The sequence below is a fragment of the Aplysia californica genome, unplaced genomic scaffold (genome assembly GCF_000002075.1).
Source record: "Aplysia californica isolate F4 #8 unplaced genomic scaffold, AplCal3.0 scaffold00482, whole genome shotgun sequence".
Lineage (NCBI taxonomy): Eukaryota > Metazoa > Mollusca > Gastropoda > Aplysiida > Aplysiidae > Aplysia > Aplysia californica.
In genome coordinates this window covers 306,392-322,206 of record NW_004797752.1, presented here as the reverse complement: position 1 = coordinate 322,206, position 15,815 = coordinate 306,392, and the positions used below count along the sequence as shown (strand labels likewise).

Here is a 15,815-nt window from a genome sequence, read left to right as displayed (position 1 = left end):
AACAAAGTTAGGAACATCTGAAGTTGTTTTTAGTTTAGTATGGGGTTTTACAGCGCTCGCAACTGCATAAGGTCATATGAGCGCGCGAAACACAAGGTGGCATTTGCAACAGTTCACTGCACGGCTGGTCAACTATCAGACTTTAAAATGTTAAAATATTAAAATTCGGTGTATATTCAATTTAAAATAACTTTTAAATAACAAAAATTTTGAACAATTTTATTTCTCTTTTATAATTTCCCATAAAGGCAAAGGCCAATGGCCTGCACAAAATCTAAAATTCTGTTGGGAACAATGACGGAAAAAATATCTTGCAATTTTTTGCATTTAAATCATTTCCTACGGGTCTTTCCGAAGTCTAGACATTCGGTTAAAATGTGTCTAAAGGTAAAAATCTGTGTCACATCCGACACGGAACGGCTTCTCATCTCCCTGAAGGAGGTATTTGTGTGTTAGGGCCATGTGTCCGATGCGTAATCAAGTAAAAATGACTTCATCTCTTCTGGAGTGGCCCGAAGGATTTTGCGGTTCCAGTTTGGGTTTAATGTTGTGAAGTTTATTATTTCTTTCTCTTTTCCAGTGGGTCTCCCACAGACTGGAGCATCTGAAGTTGCAGAAAAACGCTATATTTTAAAATTGTAAAATGTCTGCACTTTGAGATGTCATAACATTCTTAAATTTGAATGGACATTCACAAAAACTTGTAAACACACACCCACGCACATAGAGAATAAACCCAATTTTTTTCAGGGCTATCATATAACCAAAAGATGGAAATTTATTGACGTAAACATGGCTTTTTGACCAAAATGGCAAGAAATACAAGTGGAGGTTGACAATCACCACTCGCGATCACCGGCTTCTCTGCTGCGCGCTGATGGGGAGTGTCTGGTATTTATTTTCGTATAATGGCTGCGTTATTCTTGAAGAGGAATGAATGGGCTTTAATCTGCCTATATATTTCCATAGCCAGTCTGATCACTGGTCCCAAAAAAAAAACAGCATCGAAAGTTTTCACACGCAAATCTCTTGTTAATTCTTTAAGGACAGTCTTAAGAAATATATCACCGGAAAGAGCATTTTTTCATCTTGAAATATCAAAGAATCAGATTTCAGTATTTAATACCATACACTCAACGTGTCTGTTCCACCGAGGTCACCCCAAAAATCGATGCACAAAACGCTAATACCACTAAAAAGAGGAAAAGCTCCTCTTTCTTCGGATATTTCAAGTGTCTGTGTGTATGCATGATAACACAGTGTTTTTAGGAGGGTAAAAATATGGATTTTGTTTTCCGTGACTGTGCGGGCACACGGCCAGTTTGCGGCGCCCAATGGAAGCTGAATTCTTCGGGGGGGGGGGGCTGTAAAAACTCATACACTAAAAAAAACCCAACACTTTCAAAACCATTTTGCTGAAAATGTATAGAGATCAAATTCAACCCGAGTATTTGTTCAGAGTCACAAGAAAAAGTGCAACCGGCCAAAAAGTCCATCCACACATTTTATCAAAACAAACTCACCTCGGACACCACTGCAGCCACCTCATTCATCCAAGCACTTGTACTGCCTTCATCTGTCTCTGGGACATGCTGAAAGAACAAAGTTTTTATACTTTTTAATAACATTTTTGACAGTTTTTGCAGAGTATCCAAGTCGGAACTCAAAATCGATACGACTTCCGATTTTAGTTGAAATAATGTGCGTGAGTCAACAACTAGATCCGGCATTGATGTTTTAGAAAATACAGTTCCAAGTTCTTCCCGACAAAAAGTCCATGCGGTGCTTCCAAACAAAAGAGATTGCAGAATTTTTTTTTCTAGGAATCGGACGCAACAGATGTGAAAACAAAAAACCAGGAGACACAACCGAAATCAGGAAAAGTGGGATGCTTGAGATTTGGGGCAAAAAATCGGGATATCCCGATAATTAAATTGGGATGAGTGGCAGGTCTGCATAGATCAATACAGAGAGAAAAGACATGGCAAAAGACCAGAAGAAAAAAAAAAAGGCACTCTCCAGTCGCCCATCGAAAACAAAAAGTGCCAGGTGTATGTTTGTTCTTTTGTAATCACTACCGCAATGGCGCTATACCTATAAACACGTCATTTTTGTCTTCTCTTTTTCAAAGAGTGAAGGGGCACAGAGGCAGAAAGATAAGTTTGAAGCCACCAAAAAAAGATCTAGTTGGAAAAAAAAACCCAAGGCAACACACAAGAGTAAGCCTACCAGAAAATCAAACAGAAGAAGTAAATTTTCACTGAGATCCACTAATGAAAACCAAAGAAAACAACTTTACCCTATTTTCGATGGCTGCATTGTTGAGACAGGTTCTTTGTCTATAATGTACCTAAAACCTATAATAAATGTCTGGTACACTAATTATAATGTTATGCTCACCTTTTGTGTTTTCTTCATCAAACTGGACAGCAGAGAATAGCAAATCACCTGCATAAGACATACGCAAAAAAAAAAAAAAAAAAAACTTTTTAAAATAAAGTGGTAAGTTTGATTTTGTCACTTCCAAAATTCGACATTCAGCTTAAAATATTGATACTACAGTGCAGCTTCTCTATAACGACGTCATCAGGACCAGAAGAAAAAAAAGTCGCTATAGAAAGTAGTCGTTATAAAGAGGCAACCAAGAGCTACTAATGATAGAGGCCTATACAAGGACAAAAGTTGGGACCTGGGCACCATGCCGCTATACAGAGGATGTCATTACAATCAAGGTCGTTATAGACAGGCTGCACTGTATTTCCCTATTATCAATGATTGAATATGCTGCCAACTGATTACAGGCATACTTTCTTGAATATAATGTTCTGTGAATCAGTTTCAGCATGATTTACCCTAGACCTAAAGTAAATCATCATTTTACAAATAAAACAAGAATGAACAGTGAACTGGGATTTATTTTGAAATTACAGTTCTGTTTTTAAAAATATTATTATCACGTAGCTGTAGAATTTTTTAAAGTATTAAAAGCATGCATGTGCACAGTGAGAGGGGTATCAAGGATAGGGGTTATACTCTATATCTAAGGTATGGAATTTATAAGCATCCCCCCCCCCTTTTATTAATTTTCATTTTTTTGCCCACCCCCCGCTCCTTATTGCATATGCCCCGTTTATTATTTTCTAGCTTGCCACGGCCGACGATCTTGTGAAACATTATATCTAGAATCTAGATATCAGTATGAAACTTCTTTTTTTTTTTTTCTTTTTTTTTTGGTAAATGGCAAATTACCCTCAGTATTATTAGTACAGGTAACGGGTTGGCTACCTCAATTTTCTGTGCATTTTAAAAACTTTTGTACATTGGATGATATTTTTTAATGAAACAGGTATGTTCCTCTGGGAAAAGTTGTCAGTAAGTAACTAAAATTTCATGATCTCTTGTTCCTTTATTCACTGAAGGAGAAATAAAACAGACTTGTTCCTACTAGTACTAGTACAGGGGTATGAGGTTGAAACCAATGCCAAACTAATGTTTGCGATACTATCTTGGCTATGGTGCAACTAATGTTTCACTACAGGCAAAGTGGCATTGAGTGACTGTATACTATATGGGCTCTAATGTTTGCCTTTCTAGCTTGGCTTTGGAGCAACTAATGTTTTTCTTAAGGGACAGTGGCACTGAGTGACTATATGGGCTCTGTGCAGAGAGGGTGTTAGAGTCAGCTGTATGTGACAGGTGACAGTAACATAGCCAGGAAAGTGGGGATATGTTAGGGTAGCCAAAAGGAAAATACATACAGTAGTCTCCGCCTAAACGCACGCTCCGCTCAAACGTGCGCACGCTTTCGTCATATGACAGGTTTTTCACTATATGATTTAGACGTACAAACGCACGGTCACTCTCTAAACGCACGCTCCAATCTGTGAAACACGCCGACAGGTAAAGTTAAAGCTTGACAGGGGAAATTTTCACTACAACCTGCACAGCCTGCATAACACAAGCCTAGAAAACCGGATATCTGGTGAGTGTGCCCCTCACGCCGAACAAAGAGAACGATGGACAGCGTTTTCACACCCAACTTTCCACAGAAACGTAGGTCTAGGACTGGTCGCTGAAAAGTTGGGGGGGGGGAATCGAGGGACTGAAATGTTTTTGGATTGGTCACTGGAAATGTATCTTTGAGAGAAGGCTTCTGACTGGTGTTTGGGTGACTGCATATAATGTTTAGTTAGACGTTAGACCTAGGCGTGATGCGCGACACGCGTAAATGCCGTAAAACACTTGACAGGCCTCTATAGGATTAAAGTTAAAGATTAGATCTAGCCAAATAAGCATAATCAGCTGCCCTCGAAGAACCTTAAGACGTACTTTTTCAACGAATCACAAGAGAAATGTTTCTCTGAATGTAGAGATCTATGATTCAAATGTCGTCCATGAATTTACGGTCGGGGGTGGTAACTTGGAAAGCCCCGTGGCTGGGCCCTTGTCTCTATGACTATCACCAACAGTTTCCTCTTAGTCTTAGGCTCTGTTCCCGACGTTTTATGGTGCATTCCTTACATACAGTGTCGAGGAATTCCTTTACAAAACAGTCATGTGTCGTCACATTATCTGCCAAAATGACCCCCACCCTCCAAGGGAGGTCACTAGAGTAATAAGGAATTGAGATGACTGTGTCCCTTCCTCCCCTTGTAAAAGTTCATGTAAACGCACGCTCCGTATAAACACAGACTAAGGAGCCCTCCCGAGCACCGTGCGTTTAGGCAGAGACTACTGTATTTATAAAAAGCGGAATCACAGGTATTACATTTGTATTTTCGTCAAAATAAAAATAAATTGTAACAATTCTGCCAAGTTCGTAACGATGGGCAGCCCTGTGTTTTGCTACATACCTTGCCATGAAGCTTGATGGATGAATCTTTCAAAGATGCGACCATCATGGGGCACATAAACTGGTACCGAGCCTGTCAATAAACATATTATAACCGCAATAAACTACAGTTGATTATCTCTATAACAGTCATGCTTGTATAATCCACACCAATCAATGCTATCATCATGACATCTGACAGAAAAACTAGAGAGGTTTCTCCTTTATCCCTCATGGACGAAATTAAGTTTTAGCTTTAGTTTAGTATTAGCAGAGTTTCACAACTGCACAGGGTCATAAGAGCTTCGAGGGGTAGATGTCAACAGAGAAGTCTTTACAGGGAATCAGGCTTACTCTGCTCACCTCTCAAGCTTCAACAGCACAAGGTCTGATTCGAATATCAAGGCACCCCGGAAATAGAGGGTCACAAGATTGTGACAAACATACAAAAGAAGTAGAAGAAAACTGATGATGGTAAGGATTAAGAAAGAAAGAGCAGCAGTTCCCTGTTGCAGTTCAGGCACAGTTATGAGCATGACATTGATGAATCAGCCCATTTACAATTCTACTGTGCATAAAAACATCTTAATGTCCCCCCCTTTGGGAATGGCCTAAAGACACTCCAGTCAGTAGCACCGCCCCGGGGGGTGAAATTATGTCACTTATCGCTATCTTTAGCACCCTTCAAAAAAGCCAGTGCCTCATATATATACATATATAACGAAATCTATCAAATTTTGACCTTTTCTGTAAACATGATTTATCTTCAGTTGTATCAGAAAGAAATGTTATCAGTTTACATTTAAAGTAAAAATTCACATGGCTTACCTCGTCATTCTCTATCAATTTTTTAAAAAGCGACTGCTTTAAAATCTTACCTTTTTGCATAACATCTTTCAAATATCGCCTTTTAGTATAGTCTATTAAGTCACATTATAATTTTCTTTAAAAAATACAATTATTTTACAATCTTTTAAAACAAAAATTTACTTGACTCACCACATCATTGTCTATCAAGTGTGAAAAGAAAGACAGGTGCTGTTTGGATTTTCTGTGATGGAGAAAAAAACCAACATAAAAATCAAGGTCTACAGAGCTGCAAAAGAAAAAACTATGACATTACAACTAGAAGCATAAGGGGCTCCACCATTTACCCCTTTTCTCAAAATAATGCCAACATATGACCCAATTCATACATTTATTGCATCTACAGGAAAACTCACTTTTTCATCTGTGCACAATGAACTTTTCTTTGCCATGGCATAAAACACCTTGTTCAAGACAGGATTAGGTGAGGCGGTAGAGTATACAGGCACAAAATGAAAGAAATTCTGACAGAATTATTTAAGCGCTGTTGAGGTAATCTATTCATAATAGGAAAAAGTAATGGCCTAATATTCTTCTCTCCTTAATTTTCATTAAAAAAGAATACAAATCCCTTTGATCGTTGAGAGAATGCCCTTATGAAATTGTAGGGATAAAGCCATAAAGCTTTTTCTAAGCCCTGAAATAAAAAGAAACCTTTTCTCCTTCCAAGACCAGACACTTGAGTGGGACTATCGAACAGTAGAGAGAAACTTACACAAATACACATAACTAAAGGTGACAGGTCATGGTTGAGCTATGGTAACAGTCTAAGAGTTTACCACTCCTTTATCATTGTAAGGTCACCCAAAAGGTGGGACTTATGGGATGAACATGTATACATCCGATAGGACTCAGTCCAGGGATGGACAGCCTTGATAACTCCCGAAACAACCCAAGTTAAGGACTGCCTGATTTAAGATTCCAACTTGGGTCATCCACACCATTGCCCAGCATGAACAGTGCCAGAAAGAAGCATTTTAAACAAAAATTCACATTACTCACTACAACAAATTTAAATATTCACAAGAGAACTAACATTTTCAGACCCAGAAAGAAAAAACACATGAACCCACCAGCAGAAACTTACCCTTTAGTGATGACATTCTTCACGGTTTCCTCCAGCAACTTCATGCACTTCTTACCGGAATTCTGGGACATAAAAACCAACAGTGAGTCACCAAATTTGATCAAACAAAGTCAGGTCTACACAACACAATTGCTGTTTCCCATAAAAAAAAAGTAAACAGGCTTCCAACAAAGACAAAGGCATGAGAATTGAACAAATAAAAAGAGGAAAAAACAAACAAACAACAACTCAATTAGAACTTCAATCATTTAGCATGTTTTCCAGGAAGTTGATATAGATTGATTCAGAATGCTATCAGGTCTACTGGGGTAAAAATATATAGATTGTGAAGCACATCATGCTACTGGGCAGGAATTTGCACTGTTCAAAGGCTATTACAACTATAATTGTAGTAATCTTCAAGAGTGAAAAGCAAACTTTACGATTACTTTTTGACCTAAAACTAAAAAATGTAGGTGTCTGAAACTACTGTTTAAAACATTACATTTGAAATATGTACCAACATACCTTGGCTTGAACACAATTCAAGTTCATCTGAAAAAAAAAAATATTGAACACATTCATATAATTCAGTCACATGACATAAATCATACAGCACATCTTTTGTCAAAGTTGTCATTGAAGGGTGGAGTAATCCTCTACATAAGAAAAAAAATAATTTTGAAATATGATGAGCACATCTGTATAACATTACACTTGTGTTTCATGCTCTGTCAAAGTAAAATCCATATCCCTGAAAATTCATGTTTGTTAACATTAGTGAAACACTATAAACTGTTAATAATATATTCCAAAAGCCCAAAATATGTTAACAAATTAATTTTTTTAATGCATGCTAAAGCAAGATTAATAAAAGGTTATTCTTGCACCTTTATTGATTTCAAAAAAAAAAAAAAATTCAAATTTGCAATGATAGTTTTTTTATCCACTTTCCATTCTCAGGCTCTTTTCTTAGTACAAGTATTTTTTTTATTGCACACTACCTATAGTATAAGTAAGAATACTAAAGTACAAAGAACTCACCACAATGTGACAAGCCAGGGAAATATCTTGAACATGTGATGCTTCTGTCACTGTAAAACACAATGGAAGAACATATAGTTGACAACGAATGAGTTGATGTCGTCAGGGGAGTGAAAAAAGATCAACGCATCCAAAGTTCAACCTATAGGATCAGCATGTACAGGACGTATGACAAAACCATCAAACAATTATTTAACAAAATAAAGTTTAAAAATATCTCATGAAAAAAATAACTTTTACTTAACCTTTAAAAAATTTTTTTTTACCCCCCCATCCACTCCTATCATTTAACTCACTGGCGACTGGGCCCTTTCACCAGTCACAAGCGTTGAAGACTGGCGTTTTTGGGGGTATTTCAATAAATCACCACAACTCTCAGAATTACCCTATTGTAATCATTTTTTGACACAGTAAAGTAACATTCAAGCTTAATCTAATACAAAAAACTAAAGTTGTCTAAGTCTAATACTTTAATTTGTATGATTTTTAAAAAAATTGGCATGAATTTGATTTTCCGAAAAATTTCCAGAGACGTGACAAGTAGAATGAAACAACAAAAATAAAAGTTCAAAGTGTTCTGGTTTGATTTGTATACATGTGCGAGTGTTTGGTGAAAATATAAAAGCTGGTCTGTGCATTGATTCAGACCCATACACTGAATTACATGAGACAGATGTACGGCACGACGTTGTGATTTCGTTGCGCGAAAAACAACACCGGTACTAGTGCTAGATCTAGCCCTAGAACTACGACTCGGGCCGTGTTCGGGTACATATCCCGGATCCTAACTATTAGACATATCATTTTCTGAGACACTAGAACTAGTAAAACGCACAGAAGTATAGAAAACGGCCAAATTATGTGATTCTTGTTCATGCGACTTCTTCGACTGTTACTACGACACGACTGTCGGATTACTATCAGCTGTATAGAAAAAAACAAAGCGCGAGTTCCGGTCTGTTCAACCCCAGTTGGGGTCACTGTCCTTCACCTTCAATAACTTAAAAACTACCGGCCCCAGAGATACGAAACGAAGTCTAAGTACCTCAGGCTTGGGCAAACAAGGGTACGAGGCGGGTCTCGCGATCCGTGTGTGATTTGTAGAGCGAAAAAAAAATTCCAAAATTGGTCACGCAGGGCTTGTGAGACCCGTCGCGAGCGTCGCGGCGGGGGTCACGCAACTGTTGTGTGACCCGTCTGAAGTGAGTTAAAAAACCCACAATAACCCAAAAACAAAACATTTTGTCTGACGCTCAAGTAATTCAATAAAGGAGACAAATAGAGCAGCACAAAGGTAAAACTCAACTAACCAGTCTGAGCCAGGTCCAGTAATTCTTGAAAGAAATCTTTCTGTTCATCTGCAGTGTGCACAGTGTCTGTCAGTCCCTGGAAGAGCAGATTTGACAGGCTTAAAACAAACATAACCAGCTCACCTAAATTATTACATATATCTTTTTGGTGCTCAACTCTTCAGTATTTCAAAACTGTACCCTATTACAGTCTTAGTAAGTTATCTGTATTCCAGTTTCACACATTGAAAGAGATACAATAAACTAATTACAAAACCAAAATGTAAAAAATATTTTGATTTAGGGATTTTTTTAAAGAACAAAAATCTTTACCTTGAGCCAGAATTTTTTGGCCTGGACTGCCTGTACACACATTCAGTCCCCAGTTCTCGTAATAAACTGACAAAAAACTCGACATATACATCAGAAAAATATTTTAAAGCCCTTGCACTATCAACGCAATCATTGACAATAATCATGTCCAGTAGTATATAGAATTAAAATACTTGAATAAAAATGAAAAGAAAATGCATCACACCGTATTAGCGAGACAGAGATTACCTCTGCTAAAAGCTGTACTGAAAATGGCATTCTCACCTTATATATCTTTCACTTAAAAAAAAAAACATGCTGAAAAAGAATGATGACTGACGCCATACAAAATGAATATAAAAAAAAATAGAGCTCTTAGATAGGCAATCAGTGTAACACTCTTTGCACAAGAGAAGAAAGGAAACTTTCTTACAATGACACATGAAGTGTACGATTTCCTTCATGACATGGAAAGAGCCCCTTAACTCACTTGCACTGGGCCCTTCCACCAGTCACAAGCGTTGAAGACTGGCGTTTTGGGGGGTATTTCAATAAATCACCACCACTCTCAGAATTACCCTATTGTAATTATTTTTTGACACAGTAAAGTAACATACAAGCTTAATCTAATACAAAAAACTAAAGTTGTCTAAGTCTAATACTTTAATTTGTATGATTTTTTAAAAATTGGCATGAATTTGATTTTCCGAAAAATTTCCAGAGACGTGACAAGTAGAATGAAATTCACTACAACAACAAAAATAAAAGTTCAAAGTGTTCTGGTTTGATTTGTATACATGTGCGAGTGTTTGGTGAAAATATAAAAGCTGGTCTGTGCATTGATTCAGACCCATACACTGAATTACGTGAGACAGATGTACGGCACGACGTTGTGATTTCGTTGCGCGAAAAACAACACCGATACTAGTGCTAGATCTAGCCCTAGAACTACGACTCGGGCCGTTTTCGGATACATATCCAGGATCCTAACTATTAGACACATCATATTCTGAGACACTAGAACTAGTAAAACGTACAGAAGTATAGAAAACGGCGAAATTATGTGATTCTTGTTCATGTGACTACTTCGACCGTTACTACGACGCGACTGTCGGATTACTATCAGCTGTATAGAAAAAAACAAAGCGCGAGTTCCGGTCTGTTCAACCCCAGTTGGGGTCACTGTCCTTCACCTTCATTAACTTAAAAACTACCGGCCCTAGAGATACGCAACGAAGTCTAAGTAGCTCGGGCTTGGCCAAACAAGGGTATGAGGCGGGTCTCGCGATCCGTGCGTGATTTGTAGAGCGAAAAAAAAATTCCAAAGTTGGTCACGCAGGGCTTGTGAGACCCGTCGCGAGCGTCGTGGCGGGGGTCACGCAACTGTTGTGTGAGCCGTCTGAAGTGAGTTAATGTCCTGTGACTTCAGCATTTATAATCTAGCCCTTACCTTGGCCTTAGATTTGAGCAGACGGAAGAGTGACTTTGACTTGTCTACCACAGCCTGGTTTTCCTTGGCGTCAGCCTTCAGGATAAGCAGCAGTAGAGGCCTTAGCAGTTCCTGTCAGAAAACGAAACAAACACTAAGTGACCAATTGGAGATCACAGCACAAGACCTTCAGGAACACTGAAACAAATCATAGAATCACTAAAGATAAAAAGACGTTGAATTCATGATTAAGAAATGCACTAGTAACTCGAAAACAAACAAACAAAAATCTCAGGAAGGAACTGAAACTGGATTTCTGCAAAAGAAGTACAATTCCAAGTTCATGTGTAATGTAAAGTACTGGGAACATGAAAGGGGGTGGGGCTGGGTTTGTCTGTCCTGTTTTTTTCCCTCCATACTGGTACTGCTATCATAGTAATTTGATTCTCAGCCCATAGAAATACTGACAGTTTCGTAACACAGGAAGCTGATATTACTCATAAAAAAATTCGGAAGCAACTTTATCATAAATATTAATAAATATATATAATCAGACAGCCACCGGAACAATCAGTATGGATACCTTGTGGGCTTTGGTGCTGGGGGGGAACTGAGCACTTATGTACCTGTCCAGTGTGCAATGACTTTGTTGCTCAGGACAGGTAATACAGGTAATAAATATATGTCGATTAAAGCATTGGTCAGGAAAAACTTCATAATCCATAATCAAGCTCGACATAAAAATTAGTGTATCACATAAGTAGCAAATCAGTTTTATCATTTGCCAGTAGCTGTATCAAATGAAAATATGAGTGAATTATACAAGTCTACCAACTATTCTACATCCCTAATCTATGAAAACAATACCAACCATATCCCACCCCCAACCCCACAATGAAAGATACACACAGACAACAGGATTCCTGTGCCTACTCTGTCCAGGTCTTTATCACAGAATTCATGGCCTGTTCTGTTATAAAGATCAGGCCATGAATTCAAAGGTAGCACTTTAAAATGTAGGACAAAATGGTTACAGAGTACTATAACCCGATTTTAGTGAAGAGCAAATGTGCTAGCTGACACTGAAAAACCAATTTAAAAAAAAAAAGACTAGAGACAATGGAGAGTGACACTTTTTCTTCTTCTCCTTCATCTTAAAATGGACACCCCAATCTCTAGTATGAAAGTTGCTCTTGGCCACAGGTCCACCAGGCTTCTGTAGAGTTTTGGGTCTCCTTGTCTAGGTTTGGGTCAATATCTTTCTTTTTCTAAGTTTCTCGAGCATAGAGCAGGTTTGCAGTAGATAAAACACCGACTTGTTACGGCTATTTTGGCTACAAGTGCATCATTTTCAAGAAGCTTACCGTAACAAAGTCTCCACACCTCTCACTTTTGACCAAAACCTCCACCAGATCCAACACCCTGGAAATAAACGAGACAATAGAAAAAGTGTGCCAAATGAATAGTCGGAATACAAAAATCTACCACAGTAGAATAGCAAAAGACTATACAAATCAGCCACTCTGTTTACTTTTAATTATTAAAAAAGAAACATATTTGTTTGTGATAACCAACCAATGATGGAAGCCATCATTTTAAAACTACTTTCTTTTACTTCTCCGTGATAAAAATTATACTGTCACAACATACACCTTCGTCTCCATGTGATCATTTGAGTGTTGTTTATTTGACTTTCCCGGCTGTAATAAGAACTAATGTTGATTTAATATGTGTACAAAACATAACATCGCGGGTGAGCCACTGACCGCCAGGCCAAGCGTCTGCAGGTAGCATGACACGGGCTTGACTTCATCTCGGAGGTCAGGTCGGCGAGCATGTAAGTGATCCTGAGTGGAATAGCTGTGATCTTCAAAGATTTCTCTACTCTTGTTAAATGGTATTACATTACAGTATGTCAAAAACTTTTCAAGAACTAAAGAGAGGCTGGAAGGGGTCTATTACAATCTGTAAAGAAAGAAGCAGTAGCTAATACAGTGATGGAATCACCCTTTGCCATGTTTTATTCAGGATCCAATATCTTTGTAAGACATTTACGATTTATCATTTTATGAAAACAAAATTTTAAAAATCATTTCAAACCTGATCCTGAAGTTAGCCGTTTCCTTCTTTTTCTCCTCTCGACTTTTCTTCCCAGCACTAGCTTTCTTCTTTTGCCGAAACACTTCAGCCAGCATGTCATCCAACTCGAACATCTCCGAGTCACTCATATCAGACAACTCCTGGAGGGAGAAAAAAAAATAAATGTCATTTTCTTTTTCCATTGGACGTTGGCACATTCAATAGGTCCCGGGTTCGAATCTGGATAGCAGGCGCAAAATTTTCTTCTCTAAAATGTTTTCCTTTCACATCCTTTCCTGCTCTCTAACAATGTTCTGTCGTCTGTTTTCGTCTTCACTTTATGCCCCCACCACCTCACCTCCTTTGCCCCCCCTCCTCTGTGCTCCTGACTCTTTCTGCAGCCTTTATTAACTGCTACTCCTTGGCTCCTTCTTACTGCTGTCTTTAAGCCACACCACTGATCTTCTGGTAGGAAAAATCAACACCTAGCCTTCTCGCACAAGGGCAAAAAATCTCGGAGGTCCTGTGTGCAAGTTGCGCATGTTAAAGATCCCTTGGTAGTCCAAAATTGATAAGAGTAGGCATTCCTTTTCTAAAAAGACAAATCCATTTCATGAAAGATCAATTACTAAACTTACGCGGACAAATCCCTTTCTTTTATTTTTAAACATTCCCACACAGGAGGAGATAACTCTCAGAAATTACAAACGATAGCCAAAGTTAAAAAGCGCTCATATGACCTTATGCAGTTGCGAGCGCTGTAAAACCTCTACTAAAACAAACAAAAAGTTTTTAAAAAAAATGTTGCATGTAAAATTGTCTTCCAAATAAAAAAAATATCCCACAGCTCTCAATTTTGATTTGGTGACTTCTGGCATGAAACATAACTCATAGATTTGAGAATGTATCCTGTGACTGAACTAGAAGACCGTTGACATATCTAATATATAATAGTAATAATAATAATAATAATAATAATAATAATAAAATAATAACTAGCAATTGTACAGCACAAATTCTCACTCAATATCAAGCTCTATGTGCTTTACAATCTATATCATTACTCAGACCTGCCACTCTATGAAATCTCAAAATCAGGATCTCAGGGGAAAAAAATCGGGATCAACGCAAATCACCAAGGTGACTGCCAAGCTGACTTTAAAACTTTCCAGGGGTGTCTATAAATACATCTATGTACCGGTATACACCATGTGTGTGTGTGTGTGTGTGTGTGTGTTTTATCATTATTTTTTAAAAATCCTGAAGCGTCACATCAAGCACCAAGATGACTGCCAAGCTGACTTAAAAATTTTCCAGGGGTGTCCATAAATATATCCATGTGTACGCCTTGCGTGTGTGTGTGTGTGTGTATTTTATCATTATTTTTAAAAACGCTGAAGCATCATGTCAAGCACTCCTAGTCCAAGTGTTTATACCCCCCCCCCCCCCAAACAATAAGTCCCGAAAGACACTTCAATCAGTGTGCATTAACTTAACTTGATCCCGTCAATGAACAGTCCTTGACACACGCAAAACTCACACGCTGAAGTCATGTCATGTGATGCGAACACGTGATTGAAACAGTCACTGAGCGCGTGTGTGTTGTCACAGACAGTGCAGTGTGATGACATGACGTCACTGTTCATAGCGCTTCGAATTTCGAAGAGCCTAGGGGAAGGGGAGCTTATTGCGACATTTAATTTCATGAGAAAAAAAAAACATTCGCTGCGCTTCAAGAGTCAACTGCCCTCCCCAGAGCTATGGTGTGACGAGTCTGCACAACACACATGCGGTATACGCCATGTGTGTGTGTGTGTGTGTGTGTGTGTGTGTGTGTGTGTATTTTATTGTTATTTTTTAAATCGGGATGAGTGGCAAGTCTACATTACCCAAGCAGACCTGATAGCATTCAAAAACAATCTCAACTTCCCTGGAAGCTTACAGTGCCAGCTGAAATTTTACAGGCACTTAAACACTAACATACTGATAAGATCTTTCCCTGCCTATGGGTGGGTACCCTTCCACACCTGGGTGAAAAGAGGAAAATATGTGTAAAGTGCCTTTCCCAAGGAGGCAAAGTTGGACCTAGCTGAGGCTCAAAACCCCTGAACCCACAACCTCCCCATTAAGAGTTCGGTGGCCTAACAACTAGACTACTGACATCACATATTTGATAGCAAACAGCATGCCCCTTGAGTTAAAGAGAGGAAACATAAACTCTCTGAGAAGGACACGAGTTCAGAAAATTTAAAGGAGTACTTCATAGAGTCAAAATCCTATAAAAGAAGAGAATGTTTTAAAAAAATGCTGGAGCTTTATTTTTCACCCTGGGGGTTTCTGTATCAATCACTGCAAAAATACAATGCTGACATCTGTTTGAGTGAAATAAAATTTCTCGCTTCTTTAGTGGATTCTGTAACTTCAGTAAGATAAACAATTGTTAATTCTTAAAACAGGAGACAACAAGGCCACAAACAATCCAAATTTTTTTGGTGTTGGCTTTAAAAAGAAATATGTTAAATTCCCCAAATAGTAGAACATGTCTTACGTCATCGTCATCCTCCTTCTCATCATCATCTTCCTTAACAGCAGCAGCACCGAGTGCTTCCTTGACAGATGCTCTGAATTGTTCGTCAACCTGCATTTCCTCCTCTTCATCATCCTCTCCTTCCTCTTCCTCCTCAGACTCATCATCTTCATTGTCTCCATCATCGTCTTCACTTTCCTCACCAGGCACATCCTCATCAAGAAGATCATCGTCATCCTCATCTTCCCCGTCCTCAGCCTCCACAAGCACTCCCCCAGCATCATCGCCCCTCCCTGCCTTAGGAATAAGAACCTGGAGAAGAAATCAAGATACAAACTGGTATCAATTCTTTTTTTATAAAATCGTTTTAG

At 38.5% G+C, this 15,815-nt stretch overlaps 1 protein-coding gene across 2 annotated transcripts in view; it reads right to left on the bottom strand.

Moving 5' to 3' along the window:
- LOC101858659 (rDNA transcriptional regulator pol5) overlaps positions 1-15,815 on the bottom strand; it is a 45,852-nt gene that overhangs the window by 3,562 nt on the left and 26,475 nt on the right. Inside the window, exons 21-32 of one of the 2 annotated variants that reach the window (XM_005105629.3) lie at positions 15,466-15,756; positions 12,939-13,078; positions 12,203-12,260; positions 10,860-10,970; positions 9,119-9,194; positions 7,809-7,858; positions 7,293-7,319; positions 6,786-6,847; positions 5,831-5,882; positions 4,854-4,925; positions 2,401-2,448; positions 1,524-1,592 (exon numbers count right to left, since the gene is read on the bottom strand). In XM_005105629.3, the coding sequence (XP_005105686.1) occupies positions 1,524-1,592; positions 2,401-2,448; positions 4,854-4,925; positions 5,831-5,882; positions 6,786-6,847; positions 7,293-7,319; positions 7,809-7,858; positions 9,119-9,194; positions 10,860-10,970; positions 12,203-12,260; positions 12,939-13,078; positions 15,466-15,756 (1,056 nt within the window). The remainder of the gene's footprint in view (positions 1-1,523; positions 1,593-2,400; positions 2,449-4,853; positions 4,926-5,830; positions 5,883-6,785; positions 6,848-7,292; positions 7,320-7,808; positions 7,859-9,118; positions 9,195-10,859; positions 10,971-12,202; positions 12,261-12,938; positions 13,079-15,465; positions 15,757-15,815) is intronic. The other variant, XM_013086578.2, reaches the window with a different exon arrangement.